The 20799-nt window shown below is 34.4% G+C and overlaps 2 protein-coding genes across 3 annotated transcripts in view; one reads left to right on the forward strand and one right to left on the reverse strand.

Moving 5' to 3' along the window:
• The window catches only part of IFIH1 (interferon induced with helicase C domain 1), a 71744-nt gene extending 69732 nt beyond the window's left edge, over positions 1-2012 (reverse strand). The window contains exon 1 of the mRNA XM_037523427.2: positions 1869-2012. The gene's annotated coding sequence lies outside the window, so the exon portion shown is untranslated. The remainder of the gene's footprint in view (positions 1-1868) is intronic.
• Positions 1773-20424, forward strand: GCA (grancalcin). 2 transcript variants are annotated; one of them, XM_037523428.2, is made up of 8 exons: positions 1773-1993; positions 7301-7474; positions 10655-10724; positions 12124-12167; positions 12427-12574; positions 14239-14352; positions 14687-14745; positions 15467-20424. In XM_037523428.2, the coding sequence occupies exons 1-8, from the start codon at positions 1967-1969 to the stop codon at positions 15491-15493; spliced, it is 663 nt and encodes a 220-aa protein (XP_037379325.1). In that variant the 5' UTR covers positions 1773-1966; the 3' UTR covers positions 15494-20424. The 2 variants fall into 2 exon arrangements, with proteins under 2 accessions (XP_037379325.1, XP_054555763.1); XM_054699788.1 differs by lacking the exon at positions 1773-1993 and adding an exon at positions 2397-2585.
• Positions 20425-20799: the final 375 nt, after the last annotated feature.

The following is a 20799-nucleotide window of genomic DNA, read 5'->3' on the forward strand; positions in this document are numbered from 1 at the left end:
AACTGTGAAGGATCTAGTATTTTTTCCTACTAGTGAACTAACAAAGAGCAGCTGAGAAAAGGCATGAGATTCCTCTGACAAAGACAAAAGATATTATTGCTCATAGCACAACCGGCAGCATGAGCTTCAGGCTCTCATAGATTCTTCTTGCTCCCAGTCCCACAGGATGAAACACACATAAGCAATGGGTATCAGAATGGGGGAACTCCAATTTTTGCCAACTCTTTGTAGCAAATCCAATCAAACTTTGCCTTGGAGGAAGAGATTATCTTTGTTATTTTCCAACAGATCTCTATGTCTCTGAAGGAAATACTACCCCTATCTTTGAAATTATAGGTGTAGAAAAGTAAGAGACCCTTGCAGACTGGATTTCTAACATATCCATCAGTGACATCACCAGTAAGGCTCTTAGGATAAAAATAAGATGTACAAAAATTCTGACCAGAGATTTAGACTAACATTGTGAGTGTAAAATACTATCTTTTCTGAGCATTTCTTTGAATATATAATTAATTAGAATTAATCTTTACAATATCTTGCTTTTACCACTTGATGCTTTAATGAGTCATCTATTCTTTATTCTTATCAAGTAGGTTTTAATATCCCCCTTCTTTTATATATGCCTCAAACTTAAACTTATTGGCTAATGTATTACTTACTGTATTAGAGGAAGTGTACTTTCTCAAGAGTGGCTGGTATCTTAGCAATCTTCCTTTCTCTCTGCCTCTTCCTGATAAAATTAGGTTTCAACATGCTCTTCTTCTGTAACGCAGCTGAGCTATAGTTACTCAGCTTTGCAAAGTTACTTTCCTCTGCAGATATACAGCTAACATATTTTTTACCACTACCAGTTCTGCCCTGTCTTAGTCATCAGAGATAAGTGAAAATAATATCATACTGGTCTTTTTGTGTTTAAGCTAAAGTTACAGGTTTCCTGTTCTTTCAAAGCCAGAGTCACAAAATTTTCTTGAGTTTCAGAGAAAAGCAGAATTGCCAGTTACTATTACTTAATACATCGAAATAATTGATTTAACTTTTCACCAAAAAATCAAGCTATTTTAGGTGGATATATTTAGGAGGTACATTTTAGGAGTTTGTCCAAAGATTGATTCATTTGTACAATTGCCATAGAATCAGAATGTCCTGTGTATTATCAACATATAGTGAATAAATTTTAGTATAAGTGCATGTCTCATGCAATATTTGAGAGGAAATTATACGTAAAAACATTTATGTTAAGTTGAAAATGAAATTAACTGGACATCCTGTATTTTTAATAAGGTACCCTGACAACTCTAGTTATCATTGATCAAAACAAACTGCAAAAAACCTTTGCAAAATTTGGTCTCAAATGGATTTGTAGTGCAGAAACACTTTCCTTTGGACAGAAATAAGTTTCAAAGTTTTGTGGGTGACATCCACTGGTCACAAAAAATATATGTAACACTACAAGTTTTGAAATTCACAGATATTTGAAAAATTCACATATTTGCAAGTGCTGTCTTAAAAAAGAAAGTGAAAGGATCGGTTCAAAGTAGTCATGAACTGGCAAGTCTGCGGTTGCAAAGGAGAAAAGAAACCTTGGTCCAGAGAGCTCTTCCATGGAGTGGAAGTTACCAAAAGAAAAAGGGGAGACAAGAGCGCGAGACCTCAGCGAGCCAATAGAAGTGGAGCAGGAAAGGGCTGGGCTCGTGAAGCCAATCAGAGACGAGATGGGTGGGACTAGTCTCTGGGGGGGTAGGAATTTGGGGGGTGTGGGTGCCGACGAGCGGGACTTAGCCAATCGGGACCGAGCAAGGCGGAGCTGGACTTCGGGGGGACGTTTTCAAGGAAGTGATCAGCGCGGCCAGCGCGTCTTTCAGCCTCACCTGCATCTGCACCTTTACCTTCGCCTTTCTGCTGCCTGGGCGGACGCTGGCCCTCAAGGTGACGCGCTCTCTGGGCAGAAGCGTGGCATCGGCTAGCCATGGCCTACTCGGGATATGGAGGAGGGGTGAGTCCTGGCTGCTTCCTCTTGGCCCCCGCCCCCGCGGGGTGTGGCGCCTCTGCGGGCGGTGCCGACGCGTGGGGTCCGCCCTCTGCCCTGACTGGTTTATCCGCTCGGGGACGAGGCGGCGCCCCATCTCCGCGCGCCGCGAATGCCAGCCTGGATGGTGGCGATGCCGCGATCGGTGTTCTGGTCCTGGAGCGCCCCGTAGGCGGGTCATTGAGGAGCTGAGGATGTGATGTGTTAAAAAAAAAAAAAAAAATCCTGAAATGGAAATGAAGGCACAAAACACCTTTTTATCCCAGAAATCTTCCGTGCTGCGCCCGCGGCCCTACCCCTCTCCGCAGCCCGCTCAGTTTTGCTAGACATCCTCTTTCTGGATTTTTTTGACCACTTGTTTTCTGTTTTGTAAGTTGCATATGAATGAATGAAGGTATGCTAAATGTCTCCCAATCCTTACTTTTCTACTAAGGGCCGTCAGTCGTGGACTTTTGGTTGCTCTTCAGAACTATCCTGAATCACCTTTGTGAGCTGGAAGTTGTCTTTGTAGTTTCCAGGTGGCCAGCTTTTTCTTTTCAGAAAGGAGCCCAAACTTTAGGTATTTATGTCATTGATCTCTAAAGTGGGCTGAAGACACTTTGTGTTCACAAAACGGGCTTGCGGGGCGATCCATTAGGGTAGAAAATAATGTATTTTGGATTTGGTTACACCTACTAAGAGAAATTGAACATTACCACTATTTAATATAAGACCTAACATTGACATTTGGCAATGATTTTCAGAGGAATTACCCCTATACCTGTGAGTACATGGAAAAGAAACTATTTTTGAAGAATGAATTTGCCCACATACTCCTTACTAATTTGTAAACCTGCCTGAGTTCTCCTTGGCGTCTTCCATTTTACAATTTTTATCACACATAAGGTCTTAAAATTAAAAGATTCCTTCAAAGATTAGTCAAAGTAGCATGAACCTGTGGAACTTTAAGTTTCTCCAACTTTCAGCATATTTCCATCAGTGTGAAGCTTGCTGTTGAAACATGGTATCTTTACTCTATTGGGATGTTCTGAAGTCAAATATGAATGGGGTGGTAAGAGTGAGCCATTTTCATTCAAATCATTTGCTACTTTCTTACCCCCATTTTTATCAGTGTTTGTATTTGATGAAGAATTCCACAAAAGCAAAGTAAAGAAAACGTCTGTGTTTCAAACATTAAAAGCCTTATGTAAACATTGTGGCTCTTTCCAGCTTTTCTCATGGTCATCATCAGGACTTTCAAAAGCTGGAGCCATGAAGATTAATTTTTCTGATTCCTTTAAATGTAATGGAAATATTTCCTTGGAGTATATTAATGAAGTAGTTAATTTTTTTTTTATAAATCCTGTGAATTATAGTCAATCCACATCTTACTAATCTTTCCTCTAGTCTTTTAACAAAATGTAAACTATTAACAAGACCTATTTGGTTCTGTAGCATACTTTTATCTAACTAAATGCACAATTCATCTCATTAAGGTATGCACTTCTAATACATTTTTTTCTGGTTTAATAAGCATTTACCAAAATTATAATATTTTCTTATTGTTATAACTCAACCTAAAAGGACAAAAGTTACAATTCAACCTAAAAGGACTTTTTTTCACTACGTTGCTCATTATGGTCACAGGAAAAAATAAAATTCTACATTTCAACTTATATATATATTTTTATTTTAGGTGAGTATGATAGGGTAGATTACTATTGAAACGTACACTTTAAGCTTTATAAAATTATTCAAATGAGCTATTGATGGAAGAAACAGAATAAAAAATGAGTTCCAAGAGTAAAAGGTAGAAGGTAACATTTCTAAATGTTACAGAATTGTTTTCATTTCTTTTTAAAAATGGAGGGGAGCAAGTATCAGATCATGATAGTGTGTAAATAACAATAGATACTTTCCAAAGGGTTACAAATAATACTTTATCGGTGAATATTGACATTTACAGTATCTTGGGTATTGCTGTTCTTTTATAGTATTTAAACTTAGGAATTTTATGTCAACATAAAATTTGGAGTAAAGTATGTAAGTTGGCCCTCGCTGGTGGCCTAGGGGGTTAAGTCTCAGCACTAAGACTGCTATGGCCTGAGTTCAATCACCAGCTAGGGAGCTAGCCCACATGGCACAGCAGACCTCTCCTGTCTCACCTACTACTCCCCTCAACAGCGTATTTCAGTAGACCTGCCTGTTCTGTTCCCCACACTGTCTCTGGTGAATCCTCTCACCCCTCACACTTCTAGCTTCCACCCCAGTTCTTCTACATATAAATAAATCTTAAAAAAAAATAAAGTCTATGAGTTTCCAAAATTCTTTTAGGGATAGGTAAGCAAAATGTATCGAGACCATTGACATAAGGTACAGGTGGTATCTTTATTTTTTTTTTAAAGCAAGTTACTTTCTTTTTTTAAAGATTGATTTATTTATACAAACACTGGGGTACCAGCCAGAGGCATGGGAGGGTGAGAGAATCCACCAGAGACAGAGCAGGGAGCAGAACAGGCAGAAGGACTGAAATACACTGCTGAGGGGAGCAGTGGGAGAGACAGGAGAAGTCTGCTGTGCTATGTGGATAGGTCCCTGGCCGGGCGGGAATCGAACCAGCGCTGCAGAGGCTGCAGACAGCCTCTGCAGCGCTGTGTTCAACCCGCTGTGCCACCAGGGAGGCCCACAGGTGGTATCTTTAAAGATTCATTGGAGTTTTATCATCGTTCTCACATTTTTTGCTTTCAACCTGTTGTGTGACTTAATTCCAGTTTAAATGTGCAGAGTTCTCAGTGTTACATATTCTGTGGTCCACTTTTAACTACAATAATCTTCACAAAACGGACAATTAGTGTGAAAATTTCTGGGGAGAAACTGGGGATCAAAGATAATACTGAAGATTCAAAAATGTGCAAAATAACATGAAAATAACATCACTGACATTTAAGTCCCAACTTTTAGTCACATTACTAGGTAATAACAATGGTGATCTAATTAATGATCTGTTTTACTCATTTGACACTACCAAGAAAACACCTGAAAGTTTGAATTTATACACACTATTTTTAAGGATTCACCTATTGCCCAGGGACCCCGTTCTCTTCCACACTGTTCCTTCCATGTGTGTTTTGCACTGTGGGCTGGCCATATATTTTTTTTTAAGATTTATTTATTTATGCATGCAAGAACTGGAAGCTAGGGGTGTGGAGCGGGGGTGAGAGGATTCACCAGAGACAGAGTGGGGAACAGAACAGGCAGAATGACTGAAATATACTGCTGAGGGGAGCAGCGGACAAGACAGGAGAGGTCTGCTGAGCCATGAAGCTCCCTGGCCTGGCCGGTGAACTCATGCTGCAGCGGCTGGGCTGCAGACAGCTTCATAGGTTGTGTCTTTAACCCCTTGCACCACCAGGGAGGCCATCACAATGTTTTGAAACTTGCAATTTCCCTTCTTGTCCTTCCTTGCTTCGTAATCTCATTTTTCACTACCTCCCTCAGCACATTTCCTCGAGCTCTAATACTTCCTCCACATTTTTGCCCTTACCACACCCCCGGCTGCAGAAATTGCAACCACTTGTGGACTTCCACCTTTTGTCTATTTCCCCCTCTCATACTTTGAAATCTTCCTCCTTTTTTTGGCTTTCTGACTATCTCTGCTCATCCTTCCAGGGTATGTCAAGGAAGTTTTTGTTCACAATGGAATAAGAAACTATCTTAACACTTCCTCTTCTTTTTAAACTTACAAACATGCTGAGTAAAATGCCTTTCTGAGGGATTAAAAATATATACCAAGTTCCAAAGTTAAAAGAGTACAAGAGAGAGGCCAAGTCCACAGCAGGAAATAAGTGGTAAGGAGCCCATGGAGTCAGGCCATTTTTTAAAATCATAGTCTGTTCGTACCAGCTTTGACCTTGACCTGATTTTAGAAACCTCTTGAACAGGTCCTCAGTTGCAAAAAGGAATCCATTACTTTCATGCCTCATTCAGTTTTTGTAAGATCCTATCACATGAAGATGGAAAATACTTGAACAGAACCTGGAATATCAAAATCTCTCAATAAATATTAACTGCCTATTATTGGCACTGATACTCTTATTATATTAAAGAAGAATATTGTTGAAATTATCACCTTATGAATCTGTTCACTGATGTCTTGCTTTTTAAAATATATTTTCTCGTGGAGAGGTATTTCAGCCCTATGCAGTTCCCCGTGATTAGTGTGATTAGTTCACAGTTACACTATATTTACCATATAGTCTTCTAAGTTATGTGCATTGAGGTATACTACGTTTTTTATTGTAGCTGAAATTTTCTTATACTTTTTACTTTTTGTTTATTTCAACATTGATAGTAAACACTGTGCTTCATGTTCCGTTGGATTCAGTTCTTGGACTGGAGCCTTTTTTCTGTTATACTTCTTTGAATGCAGGGTATCATAGTTAATGAACTGAATTATGTGCTAATGTAGGATGTCAAGCATTTTGGAGCAAACAGCTGATTTGATGGTATATTTCATAGCTTTTGGTGACTCTATTATTGCTTTTAGAGGACTCCTTATAATTATTTTCTTTTTAAACGAGCTTTAGGGGATAATATGTAACATTTGTATTAATAATCTTCTCCTGAACCTCCCTGGTGGCACAAGGGATTAAGTCTCAGCACGATGAAGCTATCCACAGCATGATTTTTTTTATTTTTATATTCCCCATACTATTGCACCCCCCTTATTTTGACCCCAATCCCTCCTTTCGTCGACCAGGGAGCTGCCCACATGGCTCCCCTGACTCGCCTGCTGCTCCCCTCAGCAGTGTATTTCAGTAAAAATCAGCAGGTGTATTTCCAGCCTTTTCCCGGTGGCGCAGCGGTTGAGCGCTGGGTTGCGAAGCTGCCCACAGCCTCTGCAGCGCCAGTTCGATCCCTGGCTGCTCCCTGGCCACCAGAGGAGGGTCCCACATGGCGCGCAGACCTCTCCTGCCGCCCGCTGCTCCCCTCAGCAGTGTACTTCGGTCCTTCTGCCTGCTCTGCTCCCCGCTCTGGCTCTGGTGAATTCTCTCACCCTCCCGCGCTTCTGACTGTACCCAGTGCTTGAATAAATAAATAAACAAACAAACAAATAAATAAATCTTTAAAAAAAAAAAAAAATCAGCCTTTTCTGCTCCCTGCTCTGTCTCTGGCGAATTCTCTCACCCCTCCACACCCCTTGCACCTCTGGCCTGCACCCCAGCTTTTGTATGCATAAATAAATAAAATAAATCTTTTTTAAAAAAATAACCTTTTCCTGTTTCACTTTTATAGTTTGGAAATTTTAGCGGTCAGATGCCAGGAATGCAGATGCAAATGGGGCAGCCAGTGCTAGGAACTGGGCCAAACCTGCTCCCTGGAGGATACCCTGGATGCCCAGCATATTCGCACAATTACTCCTCAGCGGGAGACCCCATGTGGACATACTTCACTTCCGTTGCTGGGCAGGTGAGATGCTACGTGGATTGCATACACATCAATTTTCAAAAATGATCACTCTTTTCAAAGACATGTCAACTCTTTGACTTTGTGTGTTATTTTAAATGTACATGAAATTTGGACTTTAAACTTACCTAGGTTGAACTTCTTTGTGAGATCAGAGATGAGGATATTCGTAATTATTTCACTTCAAATGTCTGGATAGAATGGTACTGTTCATCTGACCACGAGAAGAAGCAGGGCAGTGCATGGTGACTGAGCCAGAGAGGATATGGAAAAAGTTATCTCCATGCAAGTATCCTTGAGGAAGCTGAGCAGTATCAAAAAGTTTCAGAAATAAGTCTTTTACCTTGTGAATGGTCTTGGGAGAGGCTTGAGGCTGAATTAGATCAGGGAACAGTAAAGAAGGGCTTACGGGAGGTCCAAATATCAGACTAGCAAGCAGAGACAGAGTTTCACACAAGTTTTAGTCTCTTTTCCTTTATTTTAGTAAAAAAAAAATTATTGACTAGAATTTTATAGAACTTTGATAAATTTCCCCTTCATTATTTTCAGCCTCTTTAGTAGCATTTCCCATTTTTTGCAGCCAAATGCAATTTTGTTACACTATACCATTTTTGTCTGCAAAGAACTCTTAATTGGTATAATACTGGGAATATAATTTATATAACTCACTAAATGAAATTCATTTTATAAAACTACAACTTAAAACATAGGAACTGGACATATATACTTAGAGACTTTAGTTTGACTTCTATTTTATTTGTACTAGGTAGTGTGCTCATCAGTAGGGATGCAAAGATGAATGAAACAGTATCTTCTAAGATACTGACTTAGACATTATCTAGTCAGGGTGACATGTAAAAATGATAATGATATCAGGAAAGAAGTGCTAAAAGTGATGGGTAAAGATTTCACAACACCTTACTGAAGGATGGAATTGAACTTTAGTGAAGAATTTCATGTAGTTTATACACACATTGCTTTTTATTGATGTACACCTGAACCTTATCTGCTGTTATACTGAAATGTAACGTCAATAAAAAATAATTTTAACAAAAGATTATAGCAACAGTAACAACATCCTTTGATTATGATCCTTATTCTCTGCCTTGACCAGCACTGACCAACATATAATTGAACCATAAATGCAAGCCAGATTGGCATTAGGCTTCAAAAAAATACTAACATTCAACATGTAATCAATGTAAAAACTATCAATAGGATAATTTACATTGTTTTGTTACTAAGTTTTGAAATCTCATGTGTATTTTATACTTACAGAGCATCTCAGCTCAGATAAGTCATCTTAGTGCTCAGTGGAACATCTGGCTAATGGCCACTGTGCTGGACAGTTTAGCCTGGAGCACTCTTCTCGGATATCTGCATAGCTTGTGCCTTCATTTTCTTTAGTTCTTTCTCAGAATTCACCTTAGCAGTGTGAAGCTTTTCTTAACCATCGTACAAAAGGGCCTTGTTATCTCCACCTTCCTGTATTATACCCAAGCATACATTCCCTATCACCTTAACTCTGACTTTTTAAATTCCCTTAGCACTGATCAACCGTCTTATGTAATTTCTGCTTTATTGTCTCTTTTCCATCACTAAAAGGTGAGCTCTTGAAGACGAGGAATTTATTTTGAACACTGTTGGATACCTAGTACATCTAATGGTGTTTGAACATTATAGGCTGCTCATAAATATTTATCACATGAATGTCTTAGTCTTCTTAAATGGACGACATTTCATTTGTTTCTCTACACTTTCTTAAAACTCTTGATTGATGCTTGTTCTATAAAATTAATTTCATCTTGGATGAATTTGTTCAAAAACCATTGATTTTTTTGGTTGACTATCTGAACTTTAGATTTCTCCACATGGATTGGAATTTTGCTTCATAAACTTAACTTCCAGTAGAGTTTTTGTTTATTTTCTCCCTCCCTCTTTCTGTTCCCTTCTCTGTCATCTCTTTCATCTCTTCTTTTTTCCATGTCATCAACCTCTCCTTAATCTAGTGGTTTTGTGATTGTGCCACCAAGGTTGTGTCCATGCTCCAGCTTGGTGATGCTGGTGCAGATGTTATCAGCTGGCTGAAAGCAACTTATTTTAGTATCTTAGTCCTGTTTTCCTGAGCCTTCAACTTCTTGGAAGCGATGTCCTCAGGCAGTATAGTTTGTTTTGTTTTGCCTCCTTTCATGAGCAGGGAGCCCCATCCCACTTCTTGCATTCTAGCAGTGAGACACTCTAGTTCCTGAAGTCTGTCCTTAGAAGCAAACTCCTTGCTCCTACTACACATCTGCTCTCCCTCTGCTTCCTAGTTCTTCTGCATAATGTACCCAAATGCAATTTAGGGTTGGAATTTCATATATTCAAATTAGTTTCTTACACTTTTAAAAATAGCAGCTGTTCCAATAAAGCAGTGATTCTCAGATATATTTAGAGAAATAAATATCTTTCCTCACAATTATTTCTCATCTTAGTTGCTATTGAGGCCCACTAACCTGATGTTGTATTGCTAAGTAACTTCGGGTTTTGCTGGGGTAAGGCAGGTGAGAGACTCATTTTGGACACAAAATTTGAGTTTTATATAGTATTTTTAAAAATCAAAATGAATGCCAAAAATTGTTGATTAAAAAAAATATTCAATTGTTAAGTAAAGACTGGATTTGAACTTGTGCTTGTGCCATTTGCATCCTCTTGATATCAACCCTTGTGAGGGAGTAGTATTGGGGGAGAAAAGATATTCTTACTTTCTACTTAAAGCTTCAATATCCTTTAGAAATGATCTCTTCCCAAAATGGGCATGAAGGGAAAGCTTTTGAGATTTTTGTGAACACATTTGATGCATTTTCATAATTGTTTAAGTAGTGATAGAGTGATTCTCACTAGCTATTATATTGAGCTATTATAAGACAGAGTGATGATGTTATTTTTTTAGATGTAGAGAAAATAAATTATTTGAACTGCCTGAAATATTCATAGAATGTAATTTAATTTGATTGTGAGAAAATTACTCATGCTGAAAAATGCCTTTGTTATCAATAATTGTCTATAATATTGCAATTGATAATAAAGTAATACTGTTTTGAGGAACGTATACTTATTGATTGGCCTAAGGCAGTCAATTGATATTTTAATATGCTTTTATACAACAGCAGGTTAAATCAGGTTATCATTATTTTTTAACAGGATGGTGAAGTGGATGCTGAAGAACTTCAGAGATGTTTGACACAGTCAGGAATTAGTGGCACCTACTCTCGTGAGAGCTCTTTATTTCTCCTGTTGAAATTGATATAGGAAAATTATTTTCTAACTTTTTGTCTTCATACTTAAACTATTAAAAAATATTTTATCACAGATATACATGCACATAGTTAAAAAAGTCAAATAATTCTTCAAAGCTTATAATGAAAATGACTTTCTCCGTGAGTCCCAAACTCCCTGACACTAACTGTTCATAGAGGAAATCTCTTTCAACATTTTGAGATGTTTCTTTTTAAATTTGACTCTGGATCTTAAAATTGCATGCTGCTATCACTGTCGATTTTAAGTTTTCGTTATTATCAAGTGATTTCCTGTTGTGGAAGATGAGAGTGTAACTTTTTTCCTTATACTCACCTATCCCTGTATACCACATAGGAGCTCTCCATCCACACAATAGTTATATTTTTGTTACATCATTAATCAGTATTAGCATTATTATTTCTGTCTAAATGCTCTGCCTACCTGTGTTCTTGTGATGATTTATGATTAATTTGCCTTTTATATAACATTTAGCTTTTTCTAGAACTAATCATTATCCTAGAGCTTTCTATTACGATCTAGTTTCTGTGTATAACAGGCATACTAGTTTCCTTCACCATCATTCTGTATCTTTCCCCTCTCTTCCCTTGGATCTCCCTTTTATTCCATTCTTGTCATTTTTTAAAATTCACTGTTATTTCAATAAAATATAATATCAATTAACTTCTTCATAAAACAGTGGATGGGAGGTAGATGTTCCAAGACTGTATGTATTGGAATCCTCAGAATAAAGTTCATTGTTTGGCCAGGTATGGAAGCTAGGTCATAAGTCATTTTTATTAGAATTTTAAAGGTATTATTCCTTTGTTTCTAGCTCTCATTGCCGCTTTATCCTTTTCCTGACTGTACCTCTCCCTTCTCCCACCTTGTTCCTTAAAATCCTTCAATAACTTCATTGTTGTAAATTTTAGGGTGGACCTTAAAGATTTTCATGATCTGGCCTGTCTTTTCGAGGTATCTTGTGCCAGCCACTCTTGCACATACACCAACCTTTAACCAAATCGCCAATTCCTTTTGAGTTTTGTGATCTTATTATACGTCAAGCTTCTGTTTAAAGCCCATTTGTCATTTGCATTAGGAAAAGTGAACCCTATTTCTTCACTTTGACAGCAATTTTCAACTATTTTATAATTGGTTATTTAATTACCAGAGTTCCTTACTAGATGTTACCAGTTTTAAGGTAGTAACTTTTGTTATAGTTATTTTTTACTGTGAACATCATTCCAAGTTTGCTTACCAGTTGATTATGTAATTTTATTAGTTTAGAAATTTTTAAATATTTTGAAAATAGAAATTGTCATTATTTTACAGAGTTAAAATTAAGCAGATGCCAATTTAAATAAATGTTTTTATAGCCTTCAGTCTGGAAACCTGCAGAATTATGATTGCCATGTTGGATGTATCCTTGAATAAAAATAGAGAATATTAGAATTTGAATAATTGCTTTCTGAATATTAAGGCAATTATAAATAACCACAATAAATTAGAGAGTTTAAAAATGCTTTGCAAGACCCTGTTTGAATTTCATACTTTTCCACAGAAATCTATTTTGCTAACTCTTGTAGAAGCTTAGTAACAATTTTTTAGTTTGATTTGGAGTTTTGGGTCAGGTAAATTCTCTTTGGCATCAAACTTATTTTTCTTAATGAAACTATCAGAGAGATTATACAGGAAAAATGGGATTTAATGAATTCAAAGAACTTTGGGCAGCTCTTAATGCCTGGAAGCAACACTTCATAACTATTGATCAAGACCGAAGTGGCACAGTGGAGCATCATGAATTGAGCCAAGCCATTGCTGCTATGGGTAAGATATTAAAGTTCTTTAAAATCTATCCATGTCTGCTTGGTTCTTTTATCACATGAATCTTAATTGCTTCAGTTTGCTAAGTAATAAAGATAAATACATTTCAACTTCTGTTGCTGAGTTGGATTTCACTCATGATTGTTGATAAATTCTGACTAAAGACAAAACCATTTTTATCTCTGACTTTTTCAAAAGATGACCTTTTGTACATTCTGGGTAATAAATAATTTTTGAATTTCCTTTGTGAGTATATTTACATTTGATTTTCTCATCACATTTCTGATAAACTAAGATTCTCAGTCTACTTTCTTTCCAAAAGTGGTATATACAATGGTGTTTGACTTACTTAAAGTTAATATAATTTTAATCAGATTTTTACATTGTGTTTACCCTTGTTATTTTACTTATAATTCATTTCTGTGAAATATATATGTGTAAGAAAACTAACTGTTGAACAACTTTGCTTAGGTACTTGTGCAAAATAAGGAAATATTTGGGATTATTCATATATAAGACTTTCAGATCTATTTTAAAATATTCAAATTCATTTGCTAAACATGCTAAGGGAAATCTTAAGCATTTTATCAATACTGTATCCAGATTATAACTCTCTGATAGGAAGCTCAAAATGCACTTACAAATGATTTCATTAGTTTAAATATTTTACTACTTCTCTTAATTTATATCTTTCCTTTTCTTTTCCAAGTTTCCTGGATTATATTTTATTGTAGTTACACATAGAATTTTCTTCTACTGCATTTATTTTTGTGTTCTTTGAATGGATTAGTATCGTTTGTCCATATTTGGTAATCCAGTAATAAACAAAGACAGTAATTCCAGGTCAGTATTCTTCACAGCAGGAACACATCTCATTAAATGTGTATGAGCACCTGTAGGGTGCAACAATTAGAATATATTAATTTATATTTCAAATTATGTTTCATTCTTTTTAAATTTCAGTTTTATATGCAATTTAAAACTAAGTTAATACACATATTATGGAAGTGAATTATACAAGATTTTTTACTGACGGGTACACAACCTAAAACTTTTAGAGACCACAGGCTTAGATAGCAAAGAACCAAAGAAATAGAAAGAATGTTGTGGGTGAGATGGAAGTCTATAAAAAAAAACAGAAAAAAAGGCTTTTGAACTCAAGAAACATACTCCTATTTCTTCCCCTCAAATTGGTCCTCATGTTTGGCTTTTTAAAATTGATCCTTAATACCCATACTGAGAATAACATATTCTTTTAAAGTCACTTGTAAGTAATATGTTCAATTGGAAATAAAGAACCTATTTGATAACATAAAAAATAATCTCTGATATTCTTCAGATAAATATAGAATTACAAAATTGAAATATTGAAGCATTAAAACCTGTGAAATAGACACATATCAAATGTATTTTAAAAATATAAAAAGATAATGATTTTCTTCCTTAGCTTTGACTTTATCATCAAGTTGTGATTTTTATAAAGTACCACTTAACTATTAACAATGAAACATTTATCTGTTCAGTTTTAATATGAATGCATTTTGCTTTTAGTATATTTTAATGGAATTTGGAATGTTTATTTTACAACTTTATTAACAAAATTGAAATATTAAGGTAGATTGATAGTGTTTGGTCTTAGAAGTTTGAATTTATCAATTTCTTTTTAGGTTATAGGTTGAGTCCTCAAACATTAACTGCTATTGTTCAACGTTATAGCAAGAATGGCAGAATCTTCTTTGATGATTATGTTGCTTGCTGTGTGAAGCTTCGAGCATTGACAGGTATTGGCTTTAAAACTATATAAAAGTATTATATAGTTATTTTTCTTGAATAGTGTTTATTGTATTCATCAGCAAATTTATATGTGTTTTTCCCCTTCATTCACTAGTAAATCTAATAAGAGTTGTCAGTCTTTACAAAAAAGGAATATAAAATAGTAAAAATTATTATAGCTACGTCTGAGGACATTTTCTTCATGTCTCAGTTGCCTGGGAAATAAAACCCTTAAGTTTTAGTTGAGTGTGAAATTATTCATTTCTTAGTACCTAGGGGAACCAACTTATTTGAAACCAGAGATTTTAAATTATAATTAAAAAGTTATTATTTTGTTTAAAGATTTCTTTCGGAGAAGAGACCACTTGCAACAAGGGGTTGTGAATTTCATATATGATGATGTGAGTATTGAGTAACACACATTTGCTATTCATACTGTGTTTTAGATGTATTCATAGTTCAAAATAATTTAAGTGATCCAGGGTACCAATATTGAGAATAACACACTTTATAGACTTTATTCTTTTTCTATATTTTTCAGCTAAATACAAATACAAAATTTAATACTAGTTCAAATACCAACTTTATATTAAACAAAAAAATTCTTTTAATTTTTATGGCATGTTCTTGCAGTTTATCTTCCAAATAATTTGTAAGGGTGAAACTACCATTATTTTTATAAAAAGTAGTTTACTCATCTTTCTTCTAATAGAAATAAGAAATTTTCAACTAGTAGTGATTATGAAGTTAATTTTTCTTTTCAAATGCTTGCCATTAACATGAAAAAAAATTTTCTTTTTTTTGTGGGAACCTCGCCGGTGGCCGGGGAACGAACCGGTGCTGCAGAGGCCCAGTGCTCAACCGCTGTGCCACCAGGGGAGGCCCTAACATGAATTTTTTTTAACAAACATAGAAGTTATTTTTCACGGGTGTTTCAATGTTTCAGGGTGTTTGTTTTGTTTTGTGTGGAAGAGGTCAGCACTACTCTACTAATATATACTGGTCTGAATTATAAACCTTGGAAACTCAGTTTCCCATCTTTTGAGAATGCTTTTATGAAAGATAATGCCAAAAGTAAAAACCATTTTATTATTACCAGCTGATGTTTTTCTTATGTATTAGTTTTTGCAGGGCACCATGACCATTTGAATGTCAAGATATTGAAAACTGAAAAAAATACTGTGAATTTTTCCTGCTTGGACTACTTTGACTTACAACTTTGGGAACTTTTTATGGTTCCTTCCTGTTAATCTCTTCTGTTCTAATCTTTCTGTTTTAAACTTTAGTGCACAGTTCAAAGCAATAAAAAAGATGAATTTTTATATTAGTGATGATACTGCTGTTAGTAATCACTTTACAAATTTTGCATAATGTTATAAAATACTGATACATGATTAACTGATATAAATATCTCAGTCTTAATTTTTCACAATATAAATCTAGAGAAATGTACTTATAAAATAGATTATATAAAAAGCCAAATGGTGAAAACCTAGATAAAACTAATTTAGACTTACCTGAAGGTTACAAATTGTACTTGAAACTTTGTAGTTGGTGTTTGGAGGTGAGCTGGAGAAGCCTGGACATTGTGCCATATTGGTAATAAGATTTGTTCCTTGATCACGTAATTTGAGAATAGAAACTCACTGGGTTTGCCTGTGTAGGAGAAAATTGTAGTTCCTAAAATTTTATCTTAAATCTCCTTAGGTGAACCATAAATTAATGCATAATGAAATAAGACTCCAAGAGGCATCATTTTTTTCACTTTTATTATTTGCAGTGTGTATTTTTGTGCAATATGTTTTCTCATCTTACGTAGTTAAGAAAGTGCTTATAAACACAGCTTATTTTCTCTGCATTTTATTTCACTAGTGAAGACATAGATAACCTAAAAATGGCATCTTTTCTAAATCTAGATTTTTCAGGAAATGACACATTTTTAGTGAAATGTCAACATATAAACTTATTCTGTTAAACTAAATTACCAATAAATCCAACTGTTTACAGAGTGAAAAACTCATTTAATCTGCCATTTTAATTGTTCAGAAATTATAAGTTTGACTTTAACAACATTAGCTGGTTGTGGTTTTGGCACTAGTAAGGCAGTGAGTCTTTAAGGTGAGGTGCATCTGCAACGTGGGGTACTGAGGCTGGCAGGCACCACAACAATTTGTGAGTGGTATTGGTATGAAAACTGCAAAGTAGAGTCAATAGGTCTTAGCATTTAAGTTCCCTGGTAAAAGCTGCTGTAATTAATCCATCCCCTTTCTTGCCAAACACTATAAACCTTTTTTAGTGACCATTTAACAAACCAGTTTTCTTTTCTTACACCTTAACATCTTCCAGCCTGAAGGTGACTACAAATTTTAGTAAGGCTGATAACCAATGTAAACTTTTATTAAATCCCATTTCTTAAACAATATTGTGAAAGAGAAAAATAACAAAATAAAACCTCTCATGAACATACTGATTTGTACTTTTAAACCAACTTTTAAGTTTAAACCAACTTTCACTTTTAAAAATTCTGGCGAGGAAGTAATGTATGATCATTTGGACACTGATTTTATATAATAAGATGTCAAATTCATTTGGTCAGTTTTATAAAAATGTGTGAATAATTCATATATATTTTCCTTATAATCCTCTGGCTATTTTTTTTTCATGAACACATATTTGATGTGAGTAGACTTTAATTGAGCCATTATATATATAAATAAATTCTAATTTGTTGTTGGAAAAAGCTAATATAAGCACGTTGTATGTGATCATCTTGAATAAGGATGCTACCATGGCTCAGCAGCCTAGATCTTAATGTATAGTTTATAGTCAATTTACTGTACTGTACTGAGGTCAATTATAATTGTCCTTATTCAGAGGCTCATGGTTGCGTAAAACTGTAAAAATTGCCATAATATTGTTCAGATAAATTTCTGCTGAGTAATATTTTGTATTTGAACTCAACACATTTTTCTAACACATCCTTTTCCAAAGATGTTCCATGATTTTTGGTTATAAGAGGTCTGCAAGGAAACGTGACCACACATATTTGGGGAACTCTGCCTTCTTCACAGATTTTGATAAGTTGAAGTTACATAAAATCCTGTTTAATTTTATTTTACCCATTTTTTTTCCTGAACTTTTTTGCCCAGAGAATCCCTTCTCTCACAAAGCTCATATTCTAGGCCAATCCAGCTTAATTGTCAGAAATGTTTTGCATCTCAGATTAAATAGGCAACTTGACAAAAACATTAGGCATAGGGAATATTTTACTGAGATTTTTATACTGAAATGCAGTTCATTTTTGGATGAAAATAACTGCTATAAACAGACATCCATTACTAAAGTAAAAATTATGTAGTTTTATGATGAACATGACCAGAGTTATGAATACAGTGTAGTTTGTGCTGTTTAAGTCATGCCGCAGTTTTCTTATGATGATGTAAATTATTGAATAATGTACACTCTTAATGTCTAAGTGCTTTTATTTATACAGTAAACATGTTTCCATGTCATTTTGAGAATTTTTTAATAAACATTCAGATAGCTTGCTGTAAAGTTTTATATCATACAAAATCTGTTACATACATATTATGAGATGCTTCAGTTCAAATAACAGTGCAGTAATTCATCTATGCCTAAAAACCTGCTGAACAATTAAATGTCAGGTATTGTACTTCTATTTCTAGTGGCAGTTTACACATTTTAAGTTACATCAAGGGGAAGTCAATAGTATTGAATCTTAATTTGGTCCACTTTATGCGTAATTTCAAGGACTGTGCTCATTTGATTTATTTAAGCATGCATTCTTAAACAAAAAGTCTTTAAAAAAAAAAAAAAAGTCAAGTGATGTTTATTTCCATAAAAGGTATTTACCCTGGAAGAAAGAATTTAAAGTAATGTAAAGTCTGTGTAATTAAAAAAAATAACAAAAATTCAATTTGTGATTATTTCCTTAAGTAAAATATACAAATTGAGTTCACCTATAATCTAATGGCATTACTAAACTGGACAAACACAATAAATATTAATTGGCAGAAATGTGCTTTTCTTTGTCCTTTTATGTTTGATAAAATCATAGATGATACTTTTTTCCTATTTTATGATAGTTTTCTGGGAAATTAATAGGAATAAATTTTCTTTTGAAATCTGGTAAGTGAAATGCAATGAGTGAAACCCAAGATTTCTTTCAGGTTGGCATATTTTTCTTTTAAACTTTAAAATTCAGTCAATATTGAATCTTCATTTTGATTATATTGACATGTATATGAAAAGCTCACAATTTATTTGGTCTTCAACCATGTATGTAGTGAATTAGATCGATTGAAATAAATGTTCAATGCTACGATATCATCTGAGACTATTCGAGACTTCCTAATATTAGATCATATAAAGGAAAAATATTTGGAACTTATAATGATGAAAACAGAACCAATTTTATAAGAATCATGTTAAAAAAATTTGTAGTCTAAGATAATAACATCGTGTGTGTCCATATACTGAACTAAAAATTTACTGTAATTAGAATACTGAGCACAAAACTACTTTCCAGTTAAACACTGGGAAACATGAAAAATTTGTCTGACTTACCATTGGCTTTTTGAATTTGATTATTGGGAAAGCTGTGCTTTTGTTTCTTGCCGTATCTTTTTTCTACTTGTTTAAAAAAGCATTTCACTGGCATATAAAGAAAAAAACTTTATATTAACATTCCTTTTACCCAAGTAGCTTGGTAATATGCAGCTTTGTATATTATTCAAGCATTCAAAATTGAGTGTGCTTCTATATATCTGAATATATAGTAAGTAGACATCGGCAGCACTTCTACATTACTATGATGTGCCATACAGTCGGGAATGAGTCAGGTCCTTCCCTATGTGCTACTTATGTTTTCAGGTAGGTCCCTTCTGCTCCATCTGAGATGGTGGCAATTTGGACAGTTTATACAGAGTGGGAAGAACTGGGCTTTCTCATCATTTAATACCCATGTTTAGAGACAATTATGCCAGGAATCATTAATGAATAACTTCTGATTTATTGTATGTGTGTGGAGGGGTCCCGATCATTCCCCTTAACCATAAAAACATAAACGTGCACTTTACAGATAACCTGCATACCATCATTTACATTTTAGTTGATTGTATTTCATCATATCATATCTTGTTTTGATTACTGAAATTTCAAAAAATAACCTGAACAGTGCTAGTATAAACATTTCAAAAACATACTATTGATAATTAAAATTCTTTTGGAAAATAAGGACCATTTTCAAGTGATTCTAGGATTAATTAACTTTTAGATGCAAAGTTACCTAAAAGCATTACCCTCAAAATCTTATGTCAAGAGATGTTAAATTTTTAAATATTTGGCTTTTTCACACTTAGGTTATCATTTCCTAATCAGTTTCACTTACAGATACCTATACAGTTGCTTTCTGCCCATCTGTATTTGGTTTGTTTTTTCATTTATCAAATAGGGAGATGTTTCTTGGTTTTTTAAACCTTACAAATCGAATGGTGGGGTATCTAAACCACTAAATAGACTTAACAATCCTTAGCACAGAACATGCCATATTACAACCAATACATTTTATTTAAAAGTTTTCTTTGAAGATAACTTGATATTTTTTCTTAAATAAAAAATAAATGATTCTAGAGGAGGCATTCCAAATGTATGAAACATAGGTAAATGAAAATATCTGGATATTTCCATGGTGAAAAAAATGTATCAAACATACATTATAAAAATTTATTTCACAGGTAAGTTAAAACCTGTTGAGCCATCAAAAATTTTAAGAAATCAAATGTTTTCAGTGAAATACTTTGAATTCTTGACAGGCAATAATAAAAAGTGAAATTTTTTGTGTTTCTTTAATTTTAGATTCAATGCTATTAACCACTCAGTCCTGCTTATTTGTGTTCCCAGTGGAAATCAGTAAAACTGTAGCACTGTTACAATTATGTGATTTTGTGAAATACATCAGCACCACCATGCCTATGTCTAGCACTGTATCTAGTAAAATGTTGGAAATACTTGACTTTTCTAATAAAAGTATCCTAACTAGCTAAAGAGATTTACTTTCTTTTTCCCCAAAATAATTTCTTTTACAAATTTTTGATTTTTCATGTATAAATAGATCAGAAATTATATGCTTCATTCTTAAATTATGTATATATACTATATTTTCAATACAACTTGTACACTTTTAGCTACCAAAAATTTTTGCAACCATTTTTACATGAAATTTACATTTTCCTTATTTACAGTTATTTGTAGAAGGTTATTGCAAAACTAGTTGTGCAAGTAGATTACACTGTCATACCACATACCAATCTTTGAAGAAAATATTTGCTAAAAAATAAATATTTCTGCACAGAATATTTCAAAAGCATCATGATTTCATGCTACATTGTGTGCATAAAGACTAGGAAATAGTTTGTATTTTGGTAGATTGTTTC

This window comes from Talpa occidentalis, unplaced genomic scaffold (genome assembly GCF_014898055.3).
Source record: "Talpa occidentalis isolate TD23 unplaced genomic scaffold, MPIMG_talOcc4v2.1 talOcc4.3, whole genome shotgun sequence".
NCBI lineage: Eukaryota > Metazoa > Chordata > Mammalia > Eulipotyphla > Talpidae > Talpa > Talpa occidentalis.